At 54.5% G+C, this 19,314-nt stretch overlaps 4 protein-coding genes across 6 annotated transcripts; 3 read left to right on the top strand and 1 right to left on the bottom strand.

Annotated features, from left to right (window-relative positions):
* Positions 1–2,845: 2,845 nt before the first annotated feature.
* LOC106551760 (hemoglobin subunit alpha-D) lies at positions 2,846–3,676 on the top strand. The gene is made up of 3 exons (XM_014069911.2): positions 2,846–3,038; positions 3,138–3,342; positions 3,445–3,676. The coding sequence occupies exons 1-3, from the start codon at positions 2,944–2,946 to the stop codon at positions 3,571–3,573; spliced, it is 429 nt and encodes a 142-aa protein (XP_013925386.2). The 5' UTR covers positions 2,846–2,943; the 3' UTR covers positions 3,574–3,676.
* Positions 3,677–5,391: 1,715 nt separating this feature from the next.
* Positions 5,392–9,622, bottom strand: LOC148042639 (myoglobin-like). Of its 3 annotated transcripts, none has more exons than XR_015698466.1 (4): positions 9,521–9,599; positions 7,301–7,359; positions 5,995–6,217; positions 5,392–5,652 (listed from the first exon to the last, which is right to left on the bottom strand). XR_015698466.1 is itself a non-coding variant. In XM_087729064.1 (4 exons), exons 1-4 carry the CDS (start codon positions 9,559–9,561, stop codon positions 5,543–5,545), a joined length of 525 nt encoding a protein of 174 aa, XP_087585190.1. In that variant the 5' UTR covers positions 9,562–9,622; the 3' UTR covers positions 5,392–5,542. The 3 variants fall into 3 exon arrangements, 1 of the variants encoding a protein (XP_087585190.1); XM_087729064.1 differs by having other exon boundaries at positions 5,392–5,686; positions 7,243–7,359; positions 9,521–9,622; XR_015698465.1 differs by lacking the exon at positions 9,521–9,599 and having other exon boundaries at positions 7,301–8,768.
* Positions 9,623–9,694: 72 nt separating this feature from the next.
* PGAP6 (post-GPI attachment to proteins 6) lies at positions 9,695–16,608 on the top strand. Its single transcript, XM_087729062.1, has 13 exons — positions 9,695–10,095; positions 11,103–11,280; positions 11,393–11,600; positions 11,771–11,907; positions 12,017–12,279; positions 12,528–12,850; positions 12,944–13,037; positions 13,306–13,429; positions 13,618–13,754; positions 14,136–14,314; positions 14,570–14,716; positions 14,987–15,103; positions 15,362–16,608. Exons 1-13 carry the CDS (start codon positions 9,771–9,773, stop codon positions 15,656–15,658), a joined length of 2,529 nt encoding a protein of 842 aa, XP_087585188.1. The 5' UTR covers positions 9,695–9,770; the 3' UTR covers positions 15,659–16,608.
* Positions 16,609–16,742: 134 nt separating this feature from the next.
* MRPL28 (mitochondrial ribosomal protein L28) lies at positions 16,743–18,634 on the top strand. Its single transcript, XM_087729063.1, has 5 exons — positions 16,743–17,089; positions 17,183–17,335; positions 17,501–17,635; positions 17,955–18,041; positions 18,312–18,634. Exons 1-5 carry the CDS (start codon positions 16,796–16,798, stop codon positions 18,381–18,383), a joined length of 741 nt encoding a protein of 246 aa, XP_087585189.1. The 5' UTR covers positions 16,743–16,795; the 3' UTR covers positions 18,384–18,634.
* Positions 18,635–19,314: the final 680 nt, after the last annotated feature.

Genomic DNA, 19,314 nt, shown 5'->3' with positions numbered 1-19,314 from the left:
CATCCAACTTTGCTTTACACATTTTTACCTACGGGAACCGACAAACTACGTATGCAGCGTACTAGGAAAGAAGTTCAATGTCACTTATCTGATTGCCACTTTTTTTTACCATGTTTTGGGAGTTTCGGAGTTCCTTGGTTAATCAAAGCAGTTTGGTGGGGAGGAGCACAACAATAAAATGAAAAAAGGGCAAAAGGTATTCCCATATATCTGCCCAGAATTTCAGATTCTGCCTTTTTGTGCTGAAAGCAATAATGCTTGGCTGGAGCCTCCTCTATGTGCTTGCTAACTACAAGTGTAAAAATATGTTACTAAGTTAGGAGGAGAGACTACCAGCAGAACAGTTCAAATTATCCCAACCAAAAGGTTTCTTGGAAGTTGAGAGTCACACAGATTTATATTCCTGCACACCTGACATCCTCTAAAGTATAGGAGGCTGAATGCAGCCTTTTACTTGGAGCCTAAATTGTTTGGCTTCACTGGTATTTAGTCAACAGAATGGGACCTCCCAGCACATTTTTATTTGTTTCTTTGCTTTGTTATCTGTTCCTAGTGTCTTCACATCCCAATTTCCATAGTGCTGCAGGGAAGCCTCTGCTTTTACACACACAACACACACACACACACACACACACACACACACACACACACACACACTTATCCCAAATACTCAAGCAGAATCCAAGGTTAGCATGACAAATTAACTTCCCGTTAAATGTGAGAAATGTAACGGCCTTTCTCAAGATGCAGTCCTGCAAAGCATTGAGGTTACGTGGCCACAAAATTTCTCGGGTTAACCAATGCAATTGGGCTGGGTCTTTGTGTCAGCCATGCCCGGTACGAGACAAGTCTTGGTGTTTTCCATTGTCGGGAAAAGAGCAGGAAGGCCCTGTGGAGGATTTTTGCGCACACGCATGCACGCACACACACAATTTCCTATGGATCAGGGAAAAGGACATCCAAGAGGCAGCAGCCTCATCCTGGTTTGCCCTCACTAATGTCTGCCTTCTAGTAGAAGCTGGGGTTCTTCTGCATGTCTTGGCGGCTCTTTTTCGTTATCCTGGAAGGAAGAAAAAGTGAGAGCCAGTTTGATGTAGTTGGGGTGCTGGCCTAGAAACCAGGAGACTGAATCTGTAGCGATTCTCAGAACCAAAGAAGCTTCTTGGATGAGAAGCGAAACATCTTCAAAGAAAAAACCAGTTTCCTCCTAAAAAAGCACCTCCAGTACAGGAGACCGTGAATTCTAGACCCTACTTAAGGCATGAAAACCAGTTGTTGATTTTAGGCCAGTCCCTTGCACTCAGCCCAACCCACCTCATAGGGTTGTTGGGAAAATAGGAGGAGGGAGGAATATTAGGTATGTTTGCCACTTGAAGTCATTTACAAAGAATAAAAATGGGATCAAAATACAAAATATGCCCTAGAGGTAAGCAAGAGCTTAGAATATTAATTATTCAACTTAGCGTGTTGGATGTCAACAGGTCGCTGCTGTAGGTCTCAGAAATCCATCACAGCAGCGGTGTCCAAAATGCCTGTCTGCCTTACACAGAGTTTATTCGGCTTTTATACACTTTTAAGAAGCAAAGCAAAAGCAGGGGTAGCAGCGGCATCTTATTGGTACATTTTCCTTGTCAATCTCTAAGACCATCCCAAGCAAGGTAGAAGCTTCACATAACACAACAGTTCCTGGTGCTACCTGGTTCTCATCAACAGTCGAGGTCATCGGTCACTGAGATCATGGAGGCTTGCTGCGCATGTCTGCACAAAACCTTTCTTCTCTACTTACATCTGGTTCTGCTAATTAGGTGAGCTCAGAGGTTAAGAGGTAACCAGCTAATGAGATCATGGCATTTCACTGCACATGTCTACGGAACCTTTCCTCTCTTCCTACAGGCTGCTTTTTCCCTGCCTCCTATTGCTCTGTAGATTTTTGGATGGGCCCAGGCTTTCTTTCTTGGCTGTCCAGGAAGGCTGGGAAAGAAAGGCCAAGGCCAAGTCGCTGCCTAACCCAGATTAGGGCGCAAACTCTAAAAAAAACCTTCCTTTCACACACATAGGAAGCTAGGACTCAGCCAAACTATGTTATTTAGCATATTGGCAGGTGTGTGTGCGTGTTGTAAACTCAGCCAGCTGTGGTTAAGTAATGGCTGTTAAGAAGCCAAGACTTGGCATACTGACTTTTATTTATTTACTTGTTTATTTACTTCCTTGGTGGATTAGTAGATCAGTACAGTACTGAGGTGTAAAGCAGGACCCCTTTGGGCAATCATAATATTGGTTGGTGAAGGAAAACAATATTCTGCAGGCATATATTCTGTTTATCTTCTTTCACCGATCTTTTCTAATTTCTGAAGTCCCCAGTCAGGTGGAGTCACCGATTCTTTAAATGTTTAGGGCCTCTGAGGGGAGCCCAGGGTGACGGGCTTTTCTTCCAAGCACAGCTGTGTCAGGATAGAGATTCAACTCCTGGGCTTCCCTCCCGGTCAGGAGCGCTTTTCCTTCCCATCCTAGCCGCCCTCGTGTCTTCAGGCTCCAGCGACAGACACACACGCGCGGCCACCTTTAGTCGTCCCACAAACCCGCCTCGGAATCCCAGGATCGGGCGCTCTCCGCGGGTCGGGCATTTTCCCTATGAATTGGCCGAGACGCTCAGCGGAAAGGTCGAGGAGACCCTCTGAGCGCGGGAGTCCTGCAGAGGAGACCCCCCTCTGCCTTCCACCGATTCCCTCGAGCGCAGCTCAGGGCTGGGCTGGGAAGCCGCAGCGGAGCGAGTCCCGCCCCGCAGCAGCGCTCCTGACCGCCACCGCCACGGAGATAAGATAAGAGGGGCGGACAGAGGAGAGGGCAGCTATATAAGCGACGGTGGCGTCCCGACTCCCAGTCTGCTTCTGCCTAACGAACCACCGGCTGTGTCCCTCGATCTGCTCCTGCTCTGCCGCAACCATGGTGCTGACCGCCGAGGACCGCAGGCAGCTTCAAGCCTCCGTTGCCAAACTGGGCTGTCGCATCGAGGACATTGGCGCCGATGCGCTGAACAGGTAGGCGGGTGGGCGGGCGCAGCCTTCCTTTCCTGCAATGGGCGCCCGCCGCCCCCCATTTCCCTGACGGACCCCTTCTCTTCCTTTTCCCTGGGGCAGGCTATTCCTAGTCTACCCGCAGAGCAAGACCTACTTCGCCCACTTTAACTTGAGCCCCGGCTCGAAGGACATCGTCCACCAGGGAGAGAAAGTGGGCAAGGCGCTGGACAACGCCCTGAAGCACCTGGACGACGTCCGCGGCAGCCTCGCCCAGCTTAGCGACCTGCATGCCTACAACCTCCGCGTGGACCCTGTCAACTTCGGGGCAAGTCTGGGTAAAGCGACTGCAGGGTGGGAAGAGCGGTGCCCGTCCCACCCGCCCGGCTAACTCTTGCCTTCCTCTTCCTCCTCCTCCTCCTTCCTGCAGCTGCTGTCCAAATGCATCCAGGTGTCTCTGGCCACTCACCTGCGCAACGAGTACACTGCCACCGCCTCCCTGGCCTGGGACAAGTTCCTCGAACAGGTGTCTGACAACCTGTGTGAAAAATACAGATGAGCTGGACAGGCCACCAGGCACCCTTCTTTGCCCTCTTCTAAGCTGCCTGCCTTCAGGGTGCCTCGCCTGGGCCACTGAGCAATAAAGTTGTTTTTGAATCGCTGCTTGCCTGTTGCGTTGGCTTTTTGGGCTGAAGGGGAGAGGAGCAGGGCCCTATGGCTGCTGGGAAAGGACTCTCCGGGTGTGTGTCTGCCTTTGAGTTGGTGTTGATCCCCGATGGCTGCCAAGGATAGTCCTTGCAGGGAAAGTGGTTGGCTCTGCCTCCTCCTTCAGATGGCCGACTGTCCAAGGTCACCCATACCTGTAGACTTCATAATCTCCTGGTTTCTAGCCTGGTGTGGTAATACTATACCAAACTGGCTCTCTGCTTGCATATAGTAAAAGAAAAGGGCATCCTCACCTATGATGTAGAACCGTTATAGTTAAGAACAAGTAAGGAACCCAAAAAATAATGGTTTGCCTGTGGGTGGAATCAGGCTTGTCTCCCCTCCCCCAAACCCTATCCCAGAGCAGCCTAAGGGAACCAGGGTGTCCACTGTGGCAGGAAGACCAGACGCGCAGAAGAGCTAGAAGCAGAGATGGCAAACTTACTTCGCTATTTGGGCTGGATCACACAATAATTCCCCCCCCCCATTTCAGCAGCAGCCCTTTGGGCCCTCGGGGAACAAGAGATTGGGAGCAGGGAGAGCAAGTGGCCATTTCCAGAAATACTTTCAGAGTAAAGACTCTTTTCCCAACGCCTCCCAGTCCTGGGGTCCCTTCCACAGCCACAGCAAAAGTGGAGCTCTCTCCTCCTCCACACCGCTGTTTCTGCCAGCAAAAGGCAAGTGAGATGCACACTGCTAGACAGGAAGACTTGTTGTCCAGCTCGGGGCCCTCAGCCACAGATGAGCTCAGCCCTTGGCTGAAGGAGGGACAGCGGGCGTGGCAGAGCCTGCCATCTGAGTAACGGGGAAGGCCACCAGTTGCAAGGGCTGCACCAAGGTCAGCGTTTCCTTCTGGCGAGGTCGACCTGGAGGGAAAGGTGGTGATCCCTCATTTCATTAAAAGGGCTACTTAGGACCCAATACAGCGACTAATGGTTGCCACTGTGCATCTGGTCCAAAATCAACCACCAGGAAGACGGTGACCAGACCTGAGCAGATAATTTCCCTCACTTGTGTAACTTTACCCCGAATCCTGGGCACGTGGCCAGTTAGACCCACAAACCACTTTGGCCCTGGTCTCATCTTAGCAGAGACCAAGTCACAGGGTGAATAGGCGGCTGGGGTGCTTTCACCCTGCCTGGGCTCGGCACCTCAAGATGCCCAAGGACCCCTCAATTGCCCAGAGTCCTCGGGGGCTTCACAGGTTTAAAGCTGGGATAGATAAGCAGATTTCTGTTGAACTTGACCAAGGGGCCTCCCCCACCTATCACTGCCAGCCATGGGAACACAGCCCCCCCCGCCCCCCCGCCCCCCGCCTGCAGCAGAGTCACCACTTCACATGCCCCAAGTTGGCCTTCTTTCTTTGTCATCCAATCTTGATGGAACTTCTCCAGAGCTGGCTCTTCTTGCCTGGCAACTCTCTTGGGGCTGTGGAGGGAGGGGGAAGGCAAGGAGACCCACTCAAGCAACCCCAGACAATGGACGTCCCTCTTGATGGCAAGTTACGTCTCACAAAACCCAAGCTCACGAGGCTGGAAAAAACCATGGCTCGGGTAACCATGGTGCAAACCTTGCCGGGACGAGTGCCACCCCTGTGCATGTACACACAATACCTGTACACCTTCTCACGGGCTACGGTGTCCTGGAGAATTTGGAAGAAAGGAGCACAACATGGAGGAGAAATAACCGGCACTTTATTCAAGGACTCATTTCATTTCCTTCTATTTATAATTGATTTCATTTATTTTTTTATTTCCTCCAATACGAGCACAATGAGATGGGGCTCCGCTCCCCAGTTGCTTAATGTCAGAGTCAGGGCTTGTTCAAAGCTTCTCTTCTGGTGCATAAGCAGCTTCAATTTCTTCTTGAAGAATCAGGAAAAACTTCTCCCAGGCTAACTGGGCATCATCAGTAAATTCTTCTTTGAGGAGATCTTGGAAGACAGAGAGAATGGCCTGAAATAGGAACTAGGTAAAGGCAGAGCTATGAGAGGACCGTCTGAGACAAGCTCTAGAGGACTCCCACCCACCTCCAAGGTCACCTGCCCTGGCTGGGAGCCTCCGGGAGGCACCCTGCAGACAAGGGGACTCCCACCAGATGCTCTGTCTTTCTGCAGACGCTCTCGTGGCCCACTGGGGTCAGGTCATTGATACTGCAGGCAGGCAGGCAGGTAGGCAACAACTGTGTGCCAGAAATCTCCCCTCTGGGGAAGCCTCCATGCAGTCACCTCAGCTGCCCCAGGGCAGATCATGGGTCTGCTTCCCTCCTTAGCTACCTGGAACATGCCTAATGGGACCTTGTGTATGTTCTTGTGGCTTCCCGCCAGCCGCTCAATGAGCTTGCAGGCTTGCTTCCAGTGACTCATGCTTTCAATCAGCTGGTTCAGGGTCACCATGATCCTCCGGCCATGGAAGCCCACCTCCGGGATCATCATCAGGTCCCCTTCAGCTGGAATGTTCTTGAAAAACTGCTTACTCTCTGGGCACGCTGTGAAGAACCTGGGCAGAAGGAAAAGAGGCAGGCAAATTTTGCTCGGCTGCTTTCTCCCCTTATACTGAGCTGGAGCGGACTGGACTGAGCCGTTCTACATTATATAGCAATAGCAATAGCGCTTACACTTATATATGATTTCACAGGGCTTTGGAGTCCTCTCTAAGCTGTTTACAGAGTCAGCATATTGCCCCCAACAATCTGGGTCTGCATTTCATCGATCAAGGATGGAAGGCTGAGTCAACCTTGAGCAGATGATAATCTATGCTCTTCATTTCCCTGGCTGGCCAGGTAGCAATGGCAATAGCAGTTAGACTTATATACCGCTTCACAGGGCTTTCAGCCCTCTCTAAGCGGTTTACAGAGTCAGCATATCGCCCCCAACAACAATCCGGGTCCTCATTTCACCCACCTCGGAAGGATGGAAGGCTGAGTCAACCCTGAGCCGGTGAGATTAGAACCGCCGAACTGCAGATCTAGCAGTCAGCTGAAGTGGCCTGCAGTACTGCACTCTACCCACTGCGCCACCTCGGCTCCCCCGCCAAACAAGATTTCTCACCCGTCAACCAAAGGAATCCAGACACTGGCATCCGAAAGAGTGGAGGCCAGTGGCTCATTGGCCTAATGCAGGTTTTGGTCAGAGCTGGGCATAAAAGGCTATCCCCTCAACCAGGATATCCCCAGCTGTCTTTTTGGTAGCAAGAGAAACCATGTCACTTCTTCACCAGCAGTTGGATGGTTGTCATTGATAGTCTCTGTGATGTTATGTTTTTGTTTTTTAGCAAAGTGTTTTAATTCTTGTACTTGTTAATTGTCTTCCAGGGGAGTATAGCAACAAGAAATGAACCTCAGTAGCAAGGAATCTATTTTCCCGCCCCCCCCCCCATACAAAATTAGGACAATGCCTAACGTATCTGGGAAGAGGCCCAGTCCCACTGTTGGGCTGCCAGGAAGGCCGGGTCTCTTGGTGGACTTTCTCCGAGCACCAAACGGAACTTCCACAAAAGGGGACTCGGTTTCCTACCGCTAGTACCTGATGATAACAATCCTGCCATTTTCTTCAGCATTGTCAAACACCTTTCCCCAAGTACCTCGGATCAGTTGCTGGTCCCCTTCTGTCAGACCCTTCAGTGGATCTGAAGCGGGTGGTCTGGAAGGGAAAGAAGACGACGTTGCCTGTCAGTGGTCTTTGGAACAAGGTGAGCTGTGTCCCCACAGCAGGCTGAACCAGGCCAGACGCCTAGCAGAAGGAAGAATGTCGTCTCGCAGCTTTAGCTTGGCTTTGTTGCCTACCCTCCCTACCCCTGGGTATTCTGCAAACTCAACAAAGTAAAATAAACACGGGTGTGTTTGGTAACCAGCTAAATGTATTATTGTATGAACAATATGTATTCTATGCGAAAAAAGTGAAGTTCGCTCCTCCTAATCCCCACGGTGCCCAATGACAAAGGCATGACGGTGCACCAAGCTCTGTCCTGGTGTATTTGCAATGTGGCGACTCCCCCCGCTCCCCCCACCGGCCTGCCTGCAGCTTCAGCGCCTATGAGGGACGGAGCCTGACAGAGCAGCCCTGAAAAGAACAGCATAAAACTACCCCTTGCTAGTACTGGAAGCTGGCTAACAGCTCTGTAGGGTTTGCCCACTTTGCCTATGAAGCTGTGAGGTGGTGAAAGAGTTTGCCTGCTGAAGATGTGTGTGCTCCGTCCCCGAGGTTTCCAACAAAGAATGGGACATTTTTCCCCGGGACGGTCTGAGGATTCCCAACCTGAGCAGAGGATTGGACTAGAACCACCAGGGACCAGTTCCAGGGAGAAAGGTTTTTCCGTGGGCCAGAGGGGCCGTGGTTTTGTGTGCTGCCTGCACCCACGGATGGGGCTTTGCTTGTTCGCGCTGCCCAGTTGCTGCCATGCCGCAGACTGGTGCCAATCCATGGACCGGGGGGGGGGGGGTTGGGGACCCCTGGACTAAAAGACTTCTGACTCCATGATTAACGCCTCTGATTGCCTTAAGCATATGACTTACAAAAAATCATGCAATTAGCTAGCTGCCATACTACAGAGACATAAATGAAGCAACCACTTTACCCATTGGAAGAGCTCTCTGTACCACTTAGTTTTTTTAATGGGGCCGATTCCTGCTTTGCCTCTCGGTTTCTACGCTCAGCAACAACTGCTCTGAAAATGGTGACTGCACTGCCCACCCCCCCTTCATTCTTGCCCTGAAAAAACCTAGACCTGCCTCTGGTGCTCCTGGCCTGGGCAAGAAATGCTGAAGGTATGTGGTGTGGGGAGGGGGGCTTTGGGGGCCTGCCCCGCCCCCATCCCAGGGACTCCCCCCCCCCTGCCAAAGCAGCCCTTGCGCACAGCCTCCGAGGCGCACTTCTCAGTAGTGAAGAAGAATATGGGAGGCGTGAGGATGTGGGGGAGTTTTGAAGAATTCCGGAGGACAGAACTGAAAATAAGAGCATAAATTGCAAAATTCCTCTCATGGAAGATCGTGAAGAGGCGAGTCTTTTCCATGAGATAAAATCTTGTGAAATTGTACTTGCACACTTAGGCTGCTTTGAAAAGGAAGAACCTGAAGAACTTGGCTGAGAAGCGAAAAGTCTTCAAAGAAAGAACAGAAAATCCAGTTGCCTCTTGAAAAAGCCCCTTTGGGAGAAGCATGACCTGGAGGACTGAGAACCTCCAGAGGCAGGAAAAATAAAGTCCCCAACATTGTAGGCCCCTTGTTCATTTTTAGAACACAACTGCATTTGGTATCATAACCTATCAGGTTCCACCAGGTTCCCAGATGGTCACATCTCAAATCAGCCTTTTGTTTTAACTGGACCAAAAGATTCACAACCTGACAGTCAAGTGGGGCAGAGCAAACAGGGCAGGCTCCGTTGTGCCCTTCAGAATGCCTGGAATTTAGAAAGTGGTCACCATGAGCCCCTTCCGTTTACAGGCGGCAGACTCCCTCTTCAGCCCTGATTGTTTTCACAAAGAATTCCAGGCAGTGAACGGATCCAGGACGCTTTCCTCCTATTTTCCCCATAACAACCCTGTGAGGTGGGTTTGGCCGAGAGGGAATGACTGGCCCACGTGACCCAGCTGGCTTTTATGGCTAAGCCCGGACTTAAACTCACGGTTCTCTTAGTCTAGGATGCCCCCAAACCAGAGGGGCCTTGAGGGTACCTTCCCCAAATAACATTCCCGGCCCTGAGTCCCGCTGCCGGCCGTTTCAGGGATGCCCCGGCTGCCGCCCCTTCACCCGCCAGGCAGTTGGTCGAAGCGCCGCGGACCAGTTTGGGGCAGAGGGCGACTCACCCCACCTTCAGCTTTCCGCTGGGACCCCCAAAGACGGCCATGTCTGGCACAAGGGATCGCCCGTTAGAATGGGGCGGGGGGCGGGGGAGGGGGCGAGTTCGCGGGATCTTCCGGCGGCCGCATTCCGGGCCAGCGCCCCCTCCCCCCGAACTGTCCCGGAGATGCGGCCCCCTCCTCTCCCGCTCCAGCGTCGTCCGGGATCACGCGGGGCTGTGAGCCAGGCGAGCCCGAAGGCAAAGGCTGGCAATGAATGTGCTCGGCAGGGAGGCGGCCTCTCCCCCCCCGCCGGTTGACCGCGGACCGAGGAAGCCGCGCTCGCCGCCTGAGGGTGGAGTCCGTCCGCCTCCTTCCCGGTCAAGCGCCGCCCGCAGCGCGTGCCCAACCGCCTCCCCTCCTGCCCCGCCGGTTCCCCCTGGCGGCCCCGCCGGCCGGCCAGTCCGGGTGCGGAGCCCTAGCGGAGATGGCTGCCGCTTCGCTCGCCCGCCGCCCCCTGTTCCTCCTGCTCCTCGCCGCCGCCGCCGCCCCCCTCTCGCCGCCGGAGAAAAAGGAGGCTGAGCTGGCCGAAGGCGCCGAAGGTGAGCCGCGCTTCCACCGCTGCTCCTCTGCCCGGCGCCGGGCGTATCAGGGAAGCCGCGCCCGCTACCTTGGCTCGACCGGGCGCGCCTCCCCGAGTCGACTCCAGCGCCTCTCCTCTGGCAAGCGGGCTGAGGGCGGCGGCCCAGCGCCGGCTCTTCTGTCGCTGGGAGGGCTGCCTCTCGAAGGAGCCCGGGCTGCTTTCCTGGCAGGAAGCCCGGCAGCTCCCGTGGAGACGAGCCGGCGAGCAGTGGCTCCACAGGGCCTCCTGCTGGCAGGGCTTTGTGGCATCTGGTCTGGGGCTTCTTCCTGGGCACCAGTGCCTGGGGATGGTGGGCCGGTGCCCGGGCACTGGGTGGGGGCAGGGTTTGGCCTCCCTGGCTTCCTTTCCTGGGTCGAGGCTGCCGGGCTTCAGAGTAGGCAGCAATGCAGGGACGTTGTCTTGCGGCAGCCTCAACAGGGCACCCGCTTCCCCCCTTCCCCCCTTCCCCCCTGATACCCACGCCTTGATTTCCTTGCCTGGCACAAGGGCGTCAGGGCAGCAGGGGCAGTCCTGTGCCTCTATCCCGTGGCTGGTCGTGCCCAGCCCTCACCATGCCCAGCCCTCAGGCAGTGGGAGGGAAGACCGAGTCCCCTTTCCCGGAAATGGGTTTCTTGTGCAAAGTCCAGAGCAGCCATGCCTGCAGGGTGGGGTGTGCCTGCCTCTCTGCCTGCCCTGGATCCCTGTGCTCTGTGACTTCCTCCCAGGACTCCCAGGGGTCTCCTAACGGACATGTAGATGCTTCCTGCTCAGAGGCTGCCTGTGTGGGCGACGGTCACTCCAAGGTCCTTCCTGGGCTGGCCAGCCACTTTCACTGCCCCAGAGCAGCCTCTGAGACCCCCCTGAGACCTGCAATGGAGCCAATGGCGTTTGTGGCCATGATGTGCTTGACCGGTAGCCCAGCCCCTCCCCACCAGGACCTGCCTGCAGCTATGGCTGGGCACCTGAGGGCTCTTCTTTTCTTCCCAGATCCGGCCTTTCTTTCTGAGTATTTTTCCCAGAGCTCACAGACGCTCTCCTTCTACCGCTGGTATGGCAGTGCCAGGATTTTCCGTTTCCGTGTCCCAGAGGACACAGTGCTGCTGCGGTGGCTTCTGCAGGCTTCCAGAGACAAAGGGCCTGGATGTGGCAAGACTCAGGTCACCTTGTGAGTCTCCCCTGCTGCTGCCGCTGTGGCAGGGAGTACCAGAGGGCTCAGGGTCTTCATCTCAGGGGACGGAGAGAGTGATTGACCCCTTCTCTTGACCTGTGTCCTCCAGCCACATCCGCTATGGTGCCCCGCCTGTCATCAACCCCCTGGGCACAGAGTTCCCCGTGAACACAAGCCTCCCTCCGTCCTTCAGCCAGACTCTGACCTTGGACGCTGCCCAGCAGAACAGCACTTTTGTTAACCTCACTAACCCGGCTGCTGGGGACTGGTTTCTCGCTGCCCACCTGCCTGCAGCATCAAGCAGGATTGAGGTGAAGGTGAGAACTGGGCTGGCAGGAGTGGGGGAAACAGCCCGCAGGAGAGGTGGAAGTCCTGAGCCCAAATCTGTGGCATGCCATGATCCAAGGTGCGTCCACCGGGCTGGACAAGAACTGGTGGAGCTGGAATTGAGCAGGGCAGATTCCCTGACGGGCCTTTCTGCCTGCAGGGATTCTCTAGGTCTTGCAGCTACACCTTCCAGCCTGACGTGTTTGTGCTGCGCCAGGTGGACGTTGTAGTCCTTGAGCCTGATGTACCTGTCCAACGGGTTCTGTCCAAGGGGGCTAGTAGGCCACTTCATGCCAAGTGAGTAGCATGGGATGAGGGGGGGGGGGGAACGGCTGGCCCCTTTAAGCCCAAGAAGCATCTGCTGACTTCCTAGGCCTCTGTCTGCATTGGAAATGATGTGTTGCAGGATCTTTGTCCCCGAGTACACCGCTGGGATGCGCTTTGAGCTGGGGAAATGCATGGAGAACGGCTCTGCTGCGTCTTGTGCCCTCCGGGTCACCTTGGGTTCGGCTGTGCTCTCTTGGTCTTCCCAGAAGACGCTTCGCTGCCTGGAGGCCTGCAGCATCTTTTTGCCTTCCCCACCATGGGGAAGGTGGCTTTGGATCACAGTGGAGAGCCTTGGTGGTGCCAGCACCAGCGTGTCCTTTCAGATGGTGGTGTTCTTCATAGGTGTGTGTCCCTGACCAGAATGCTTGGAATCGGGAACAGGTTCCGGCAACTATGGGGATCTGAGCAAAGGCTCTTTCCGTTCCTGTTCAGATCCCTGCTGCTCCTTCCTTTTCTCATCTGGTCAAGAGAATAGTGGCCCCTGCTTTGAGGAAGGGGAGGTCTTGTTTCCATCCAGAAGGGTCTCTTGCCCTCCCCTTTCCTCCTGCCCATTTGTGTGGTGGAGCATGTGCCGGCTTCTCTCCTTGCAGCATGCAACCCAGGAGATGCGGCCTCCTTCCTTGGCTTCTACCAGAGGTTGAAGCAGAACCAGGGGATGCCGACGCCAGGAGGCCACCTCAACAGGACACTGCTTGCCATGGGCGGCAGCCACAATGCCTCTGGCCCAGGAAACGCCTGCCTGCGTGGCCAGCCGGTTGCCCGTGAGGACCTGGACGTTGTTTCTGTGCGTTTCCGCATTCTTGGAGATTCCACCGTGCCCGTTCGGAGCGATATTCCCACTCTGCTGTTCCTTAACCTGAACTCCGGCATGGACAGTGGAGGGAACCTGGTGCTGAACCTGATGCTGAACCAGGTGAGAATGAACCCCTGCTGCTTGGAGGGCCAAGGGTTGACAGGTTTTGCTTCCTGCTGGAATTCAGAACTGGGACCAATTTTGTCATTGCAGACTTCCGTGGGCCTTGGAAATGCCACTGTGTTGGCCTGCTTGAGCCCCACATCTCCTGCACTTTTCCTGAATGGCTCCTGGGGCTGCTGGACAGGTACGTGGCCAGAAGGGCTGCTTGACAAGAGTCCAGAGCTGGGTTTCTGTTGGTTCGCCCCGGATCAGGCAAACGGGTGGTGGCAGCGGCAGGAGGCACACGCACAAGCGAACCGGTAGTAAAATAAATTGAAACCCACCACTGGTCCAGACCACTGTATTTTGCCCTTTCCTGGAGCACCTGTGCATTTACTCCAGAGAAGCTGATGGTTTTTAAAGGACGTGGACCAACAGCAGTTGCTCTGCTTGCTTCTTCCCCTCCCACCCAGCCTTCGCCCAGGGCTACCTCCTGAACGTGAGCATGTCCTCCAGGGAAGCTGCAGTCATTGTCCCTTACCCACAGTCTGACAGCTGGTATCTGTCCCTGAAGCTGCTCTGCCCAAAGGAATCAGAGTGAGTACTGGATCTCCCGGCTGGGCATGGCTCTCTGCAGAGCAGGGAGAAAACTGCCACTGCTGGGGTGGCTTTGTGCTTACCCTCCTCCCCCCCCCCCCCGCATTTGCCCTTTGTGGAGCTGGCCGTTCCCAGTAGGACTGGATCTGCTGCATCGCGGAATCTCTTTCTCTCCGCCTCTTGTGCAGAGACTGTGATCTGGCCCAAGGCCAGGTAGCCGTGCTTGCCTACCTCACCCCCTGCTTTGATGATTGTGGGACCTACGGACAGTGCAGCCTCATCAGGCGCCACGGTTACCTCTACACAGGCTGCATCTGCAAGGCTGGTAAGAGAGATCCTAGCCGGCACTCACTTGCTCCTATCCCCCAGGCCGCTCTTGGTGGATTTAGCTCCCAGGCCTCCCAGCCGGGGCGGCTCTGCCTCAGGTCCCCTCCTCCAAGAAAGGAGAGCTGGCCCCATCAGGACCCACCTTCTGCATGGAGCTGCCTACCTGCGTGGATGCCTCCGGGAGTGGCTGTGCTTTGCAAAAGCACTTTGCACATGAAACCACGTGTGCTGGGAGGCCAATGGCCGCACCACTTTTTTAGAAGCACACGCACATGGAGTCAAGGCAAGAAAGACAAAGATATCGTTGAGTTGAAGGACGTGCCTTTGGCAGAGCATTGCTTTTTGTAGCTAACGTGTTCCCTGCCTTTTCCTCTTGCAGGTTGGGCTGGCTGGAGCTGCACAGATAGAACCAAGGCCCAGTCTGTAGGCACCCAGGTCTTGGCCACCCTCTTGCTCACCCTCAGCAACCTGTTCTTCCTGCCTGCAATCACTGTGGCCCTTTACCACTATCACCTAGTTGAGGCCTCCGTTTATACCTTCACCATGTTCTTTTCCACAGTAAGCTTTTTTTTTTGTTTTCCTTTGGTCCAATGCATGCTGTGGAGCACTTCAGTTCTTTGCAATGGAAAGTGGGCTTCCATTTCTTTGGCCTGCCTGGGTGAATGGGGGTTTCTGGAGTTCTCTTAGCCCCGCTGGACCTCTGAGCAAGGAAGGATAGAGGAGCCTTTCTGGGCCAAGCTTTTGAAAATGCAGACCTGCTGCAACAGCCCCCTTTCTGCCACCACTTCCTCTTCCTCCTTATTGTGGTTACAGTTCTACCACGCCTGTGACCAGCCTGGCATTGCTGTAATGTGCATTATGGATTACGATACGTTGCAGTTCTGTGACTTTCTGGGCTCTGTTGTCTCCATCTGGGTGACCATTCTCTGCATGGCACAGGTCGAGAAGACCCTGAAAAATGTATGTATGGCGAGACATAGGCCATCCCTAATTAAAAGTAGTGAAGAATTGGGGGAGGAAGCCAGATTATGGGATGGAAGAGGTGAACGTTTCCCCTTGAGCCATTCTTGCCTGGTGCTTCTTGGCTGCAGTGTAAGTGACCAGCACAAGTGGCAGTGGTGAGCGTTTGCCAGGAAGCTGGCCGTGCTGGTGGGCATATCCCTCGTTGCCATCAGCAGCTTCCAAAGCCCTCTCGGATCGTCTCGTCTGGCCTTTTCTCCTTTGCTCTAGGTCCTCTGTGTGCTGGGGACTCTGGTCATTGCAATGTCACTGCAGCTGGACCGCAGGGGTGTGTGGAATATGATGGGACCCTGTGTCTTTGCCCTCACCATCATGGCCAGCATTTGGGTATGACACTTCTGGCCTTCCTTCCCGAAGCTCCTTATGATCAGCAAACCTCTGAGCTGGGTGGCAGGAAGCCCGCTGCCATTTGCTCCTCAGGCATTTGGCTGCAATCAGTTGGGCCTGAGGGCGCTTTGTTCTTGCAAGGAATGCAAGACATGTTAAGAGCAGGTTCTGCAACAGGCTATCTGAATTCTCTCCCTGGAGCAGGCTGGCAAGTCCCTTGGCTGTGCTGCTCCCAGTAAGCCATCTCTCCTCCCATAGGTCTATCGTGGAATCTCCCGGCGCCGCTGCTACCCTCCGTCTTGGAAGCGCTGGGCCTTTTTCCTCTTCCCCGGGACCAGCTTGGCCCTCGTGGCCATAGCAGTATACACCTTCCTGGAAACCACCGAAAATTACTATTACACCCACAGCATCTGGCACGTCCTGGTGGCGAGCAGCGTGGCCTTCTTCCTTCTTCCTGGAGATAAGCAGAAAGACCCATGGGCCTGGTCCCGTAAACTGCTGTGCCGTTACCAAATCTGTAGGAATGACCAGGAGGAACTCTACACAGTGCGGTGACTGGAAAAGGAGGAGCTGATGCAGCCAGACTCCCTCCCAATGGGAATCACTTAATTTGGCTGGAGGAATGTGAACCCCCCCCCTCCATCCCTCCTGCTGTGCTGGACAAAAATGAAGGCATCCAGGCAATCTGGCTGGAGAGGAAGCTGCCTGACAGAGCCAGGGCCTTTCTGAATCTTGGGAAACGTGGCTTCATCTTGTGGCAGCCTTGGGAATAATGCGCAGCAAGGAAATAGATGCTTCTGCAGCCAAGAAAATGGCTGGGGACTGAGGCAATTCAGGGGGACTGAAGGCAGGAGCCTCCAAGCCCCACTGCTCCTGCCCTGTATCCACCACCTTGCCTGCACAGGCAGGACCATTGGCCCATGAAATCAGCCAGGAAGGGGCTTTCACGCATTCCGGATTGGCTTGTTCGAACTTGGGTATGAAGAGCACTTTATCGGGACACGAAGACTCCTAGCATCTTCTTTTTTCAAATACAAATCCACTTCCTGGGCAGGGGCAGGGCAGCCAACGTAGGAATCCTTGGCCAAGGATGGTCCAGGACCAGGTCACATTTTCTCTGTGCTTGTGTGTGTGTCGTTCGCCTGTCTTTGCATTAACCTGCACTGAAAAGAGCCTTGATTCAGGGTTGATGTGCAATCACTGCAGCGGATAAAGAAAGCTCAACTTAATTCTAAATTAAAAATGCAAACACGGATGTAGCATTGTCTCAGGAAAAGCTTTAGCAACTGCATATTCCATTATTCATATTCCATCGAGCCACCCGTGGCATTTCAAAGCTTTTTTTAAAAAACGAAACAGCTTCCTTTAACTTCCACGTCTTGAATTAAAAGATCTCCGATGCCACTAAAAGTAAAGCTTCCGTTGGTTAAAAGGGGGGAAACGGCTTCTCCCCCGGGGCGGCTCATCTGAGCAAGCGAGGCGGGGGATGGGTGGGGAGCGGGCGCGCCGTCGGTGGAACAGCTGCCGCCCTGGTTGAACGGCCGGCGGAAGGCGACGCGGGCGAGGCCCAGGCGAGGAGCGGCCCAGCGGCCCTTCCCCCCGCCCTCCCCTTCCGGTTCGGCTGGACCAACGAGACGCAGGCGGAAGCGGTGAGCGGCCGAGGCAGCGGCTTCCGGCGTGGCCCCGTGGGCGATGCCGCTGCACAAGGTCCCCCCGCGGCTGTGGGACTCGCTGCGCCTGCAGCGCGGCATCCTCGCTCGGCTGCCGCCCCACTACCTGCGGGCCTTGCGCGAGGACGCCGCCGCGCCGCCCCCCGCCGTCCACTGGAGGCCGCCCGCCGGCGAGTACGCGCGCGCCCCGGGCCCTCTGGAGGGCGTGCGGCAGCAGGTGGTGCCGGTGCCAGTCTATTTCCCCCCCGAGAGCCAGGAGGGGCTGTGGGGCGGCGAGGGCTGCGTGGCGGGCTACCGCTACGCCCACGATGACAAGGTGGGTCCGCGGCGCTTGGAGCAGGCCGTGGGTGGGTGGGGGGGCTCCTGCGCGTCCCTCCCCGGGCTCCATCTCTTCCCTTGGTGCCTTCAGCTCTCGAGGCGGTTGAAGAAGATGTGGAAGCCGCAGGTCTTCAACCGCGAGTTCTACAGCGAGATCCTAGGCAAGAGTTTGAGAGTTGCCGTCACCATGAGGACGCTGGAGCAGGTGGACAAAGCCTTCGGCTTCGACTTCTACATCTTAAAGGTTTGCAGCTGGTTTTGGAAGGGAGACTTTCCTTCCCAGCTCCGGTCAGGGCGTGATGGCAGTGGCCTGAGACAGTGCAGGGCCTCCTTTGACTGAGGCGGTTGCTTGCAGGGCCACCTGCAACTCCTAAGGTAAACAGCGGCATTTGATCCCTTCCATTTACAGACCCCGAAGTCTGAGTTGTGCTCCAAATTGGGCATGGACCTGAAGCGCACCTTGCTTTTGAGACTGGCACGCAGAGACCCTTCTCTCCACCCAGATGATCCAGCCAAGAGGGAGGCTGTTTATAACAAATACAAGGTGATTCTCCTTTGCAAGAGTGTCTGGGAAGGCCTACAGGTGGTTTCTGGCTGCAGGAAGAAACCAGGTTTCTTGGGAACAGGTGTGGTGCAAGAGAATAACGGAGAGGGAAGTGCAATTTTTGTAACTTTGGGGTACAGTCACTTCTCTCTCGGAAAAGAACTTCTGTTCCAATAGTTTATTGTGTTGTCATGTCGCTTTCCCTGCTAAGAGATTTTCCTCCTGTTTACCTATATCTGCACTTTTCCCATAATCGTAGCTATCTGGCTTCTCAATAAGTTTCTGTGCTGCAAATTAGCAAACTGAACTTTGCCTGCAGGAGTTTGTCATTCCAGAAGAGGAGGCCGAATGGATTGGACTGAGTTTGGAGGAAGCTGTGGAGAAGCAGAGAGTCCTGGAGAAGAAGGTAGGTGGCATAGGCACTTCATGGACAGATTGTGCCAGTGAGGTTGGTGGGCCTTGCAACTCCTTGGCTGGGCAACATCTGCCTGGATTAGAATATTTACCTACCAATAACCAGTTGCATTCCCGACTGCATTTCTTTCCATCGATTCCATCTTTTGGAACCTTGCTTTCAGGAGCCCCTCAGTCAGGCCGAGACCAGTCCTCATGAGGGGCTGGTAGTTGAAATCAAGGGCAATTGTAAGACTGACCCTCTGTATCTATATTTTCTTAGGACCCCGTTCCCCTGTTCAGAGTTTATGCAGAAGAACTGATCCTCCACCTCCAAAAACAGCAGGCCTTTTAACAAGGAAAATTTAACTTGGGCTTTGAGAGTTTTATGCTCCTTTTGGTTTCTCTCATGCATGTCGAATAAAGCAGGACTGAATACCAAGAAGCGTTCTAAGGCCTAATTGGTGATTCAGAGTATATGGATTGACCAAGGTCTGTCTTGTTATTTGGCGTTTGGGAGAGCCAGCCCTCCTGAACTGCACGATCCCCCTTGTCCAGCATGCTTATTACTCAGCACCAATAAAGAAGACGGTTTCATCTGCTGCCGAGATTGTGTCCTTGTCTTCACCTGCTGAGGCTTTGTACCTACAACTTGCTTTGGCATCTTAGATCTTAGCTTGGGACACTGAGTCAAGTGAGTAATTGACACAATGCTCCCTCAGTAGCTATATCTTTATAAAAAGTCTGGGGATGGGACCGGTGGCTCCCTTGGACGGGTCATTTTCCTGCTTTTCGGCCAGAGAAGCAAATATTTGCATTGTAGTCGTTGCCCCTGAGGGTAAACAAATCACCCTCTTTCTTTGAGTAGTTTCTGTCTCTGCAGGAGACTTAAAGCAAGGCAGCAAAAGGAAAAGAATGTGAGTCTCTATTACTGCACAGTTACACATTTATTAATGTAGCCACTAATCTACCAATGGAACAAAGGAATAATACAGGAATATGTCATATAGCTGCCAAGCAGAGGTGAGCGGGTGGGAGGCAAGGGACCTCTCCCCTGGGCCCCACCAGGCTGCCTTCCGAGGGCTCGCCAGGGAAGGGAACCGGCCCAGGCCCACTTCAGTGCCGGGAACATGAGGAGCCCCTCCTGCTGCTGCTGCTGCTGCTGCTCCAGCTGTGCATGTCCTGGGCCTCCTCTGTGCTGCGTCCTGGCCCAGGGATCTCCCCTGCGGGCTTGGAAGGCCAGGAAGCCCTTAGAGGAAGATGGGATGCCTTCTATGCACTTGAAT

This window comes from Thamnophis sirtalis, unplaced genomic scaffold (assembly GCF_051295495.1).
Source record: "Thamnophis sirtalis isolate CommonGarterSnake01/CBP01778 unplaced genomic scaffold, rThaSir2_p1.2 scaffold_14, whole genome shotgun sequence".
Taxonomy (NCBI): domain Eukaryota; kingdom Metazoa; phylum Chordata; class Lepidosauria; order Squamata; family Natricidae; genus Thamnophis; species Thamnophis sirtalis.
The sequence above is the reverse complement of the archived record's forward strand: the minus strand, read 5'-3'. Positions and strand labels throughout refer to the sequence as shown.

Coding starts and splice junctions, on each gene's coding strand:
- LOC106551760 (XM_014069911.2), top strand. CDS start 2,944: ATGGTGCTGACCGCCGAGGACCGCAGGCAGCTTCAAGCCTCCGTTGCC. Junction 3,039..3,137: donor GGCGCCGATGCGCTGAACAG/GTAGGCGGGTGG, acceptor TCCCTGGGGCAG/GCTATTCCTAGTCTACCCGC. Junction 3,343..3,444: donor TGGACCCTGTCAACTTCGGG/GCAAGTCTGGGT, acceptor TCCTTCCTGCAG/CTGCTGTCCAAATGCATCCA.
- LOC148042639 (XM_087729064.1), bottom strand. CDS start 9,561: ATGGCCGTCTTTGGGGGTCCCAGCGGAAAGCTGAAGGTGGG. Junction 7,360..9,520: donor AGCGGAAAGCTGAAGGTGGG/GTGAGTCGCCCT, acceptor TTTCCCTTCCAG/ACCACCCGCTTCAGATCCAC. Junction 6,218..7,242: donor GGCAGGATTGTTATCATCAG/GTACTAGCGGTA, acceptor CCTTCTGCCCAG/GTTCTTCACAGCGTGCCCAG.
- PGAP6 (XM_087729062.1), top strand. CDS start 9,771: ATGTGCTCGGCAGGGAGGCGGCCTCTCCCCCCCCGCCGGTTGACCGCG. Junction 10,096..11,102: donor GCTGGCCGAAGGCGCCGAAG/GTGAGCCGCGCT, acceptor TTTTCTTCCCAG/ATCCGGCCTTTCTTTCTGAG. Junction 13,755..14,135: donor AGGCTGCATCTGCAAGGCTG/GTAAGAGAGATC, acceptor TTCCTCTTGCAG/GTTGGGCTGGCTGGAGCTGC.
- MRPL28 (XM_087729063.1), top strand. CDS start 16,796: ATGCCGCTGCACAAGGTCCCCCCGCGGCTGTGGGACTCGCTGCGCCTG. Junction 17,336..17,500: donor TCGACTTCTACATCTTAAAG/GTTTGCAGCTGG, acceptor TTCCATTTACAG/ACCCCGAAGTCTGAGTTGTG. Junction 17,636..17,954: donor CTGTTTATAACAAATACAAG/GTGATTCTCCTT, acceptor CTTTGCCTGCAG/GAGTTTGTCATTCCAGAAGA.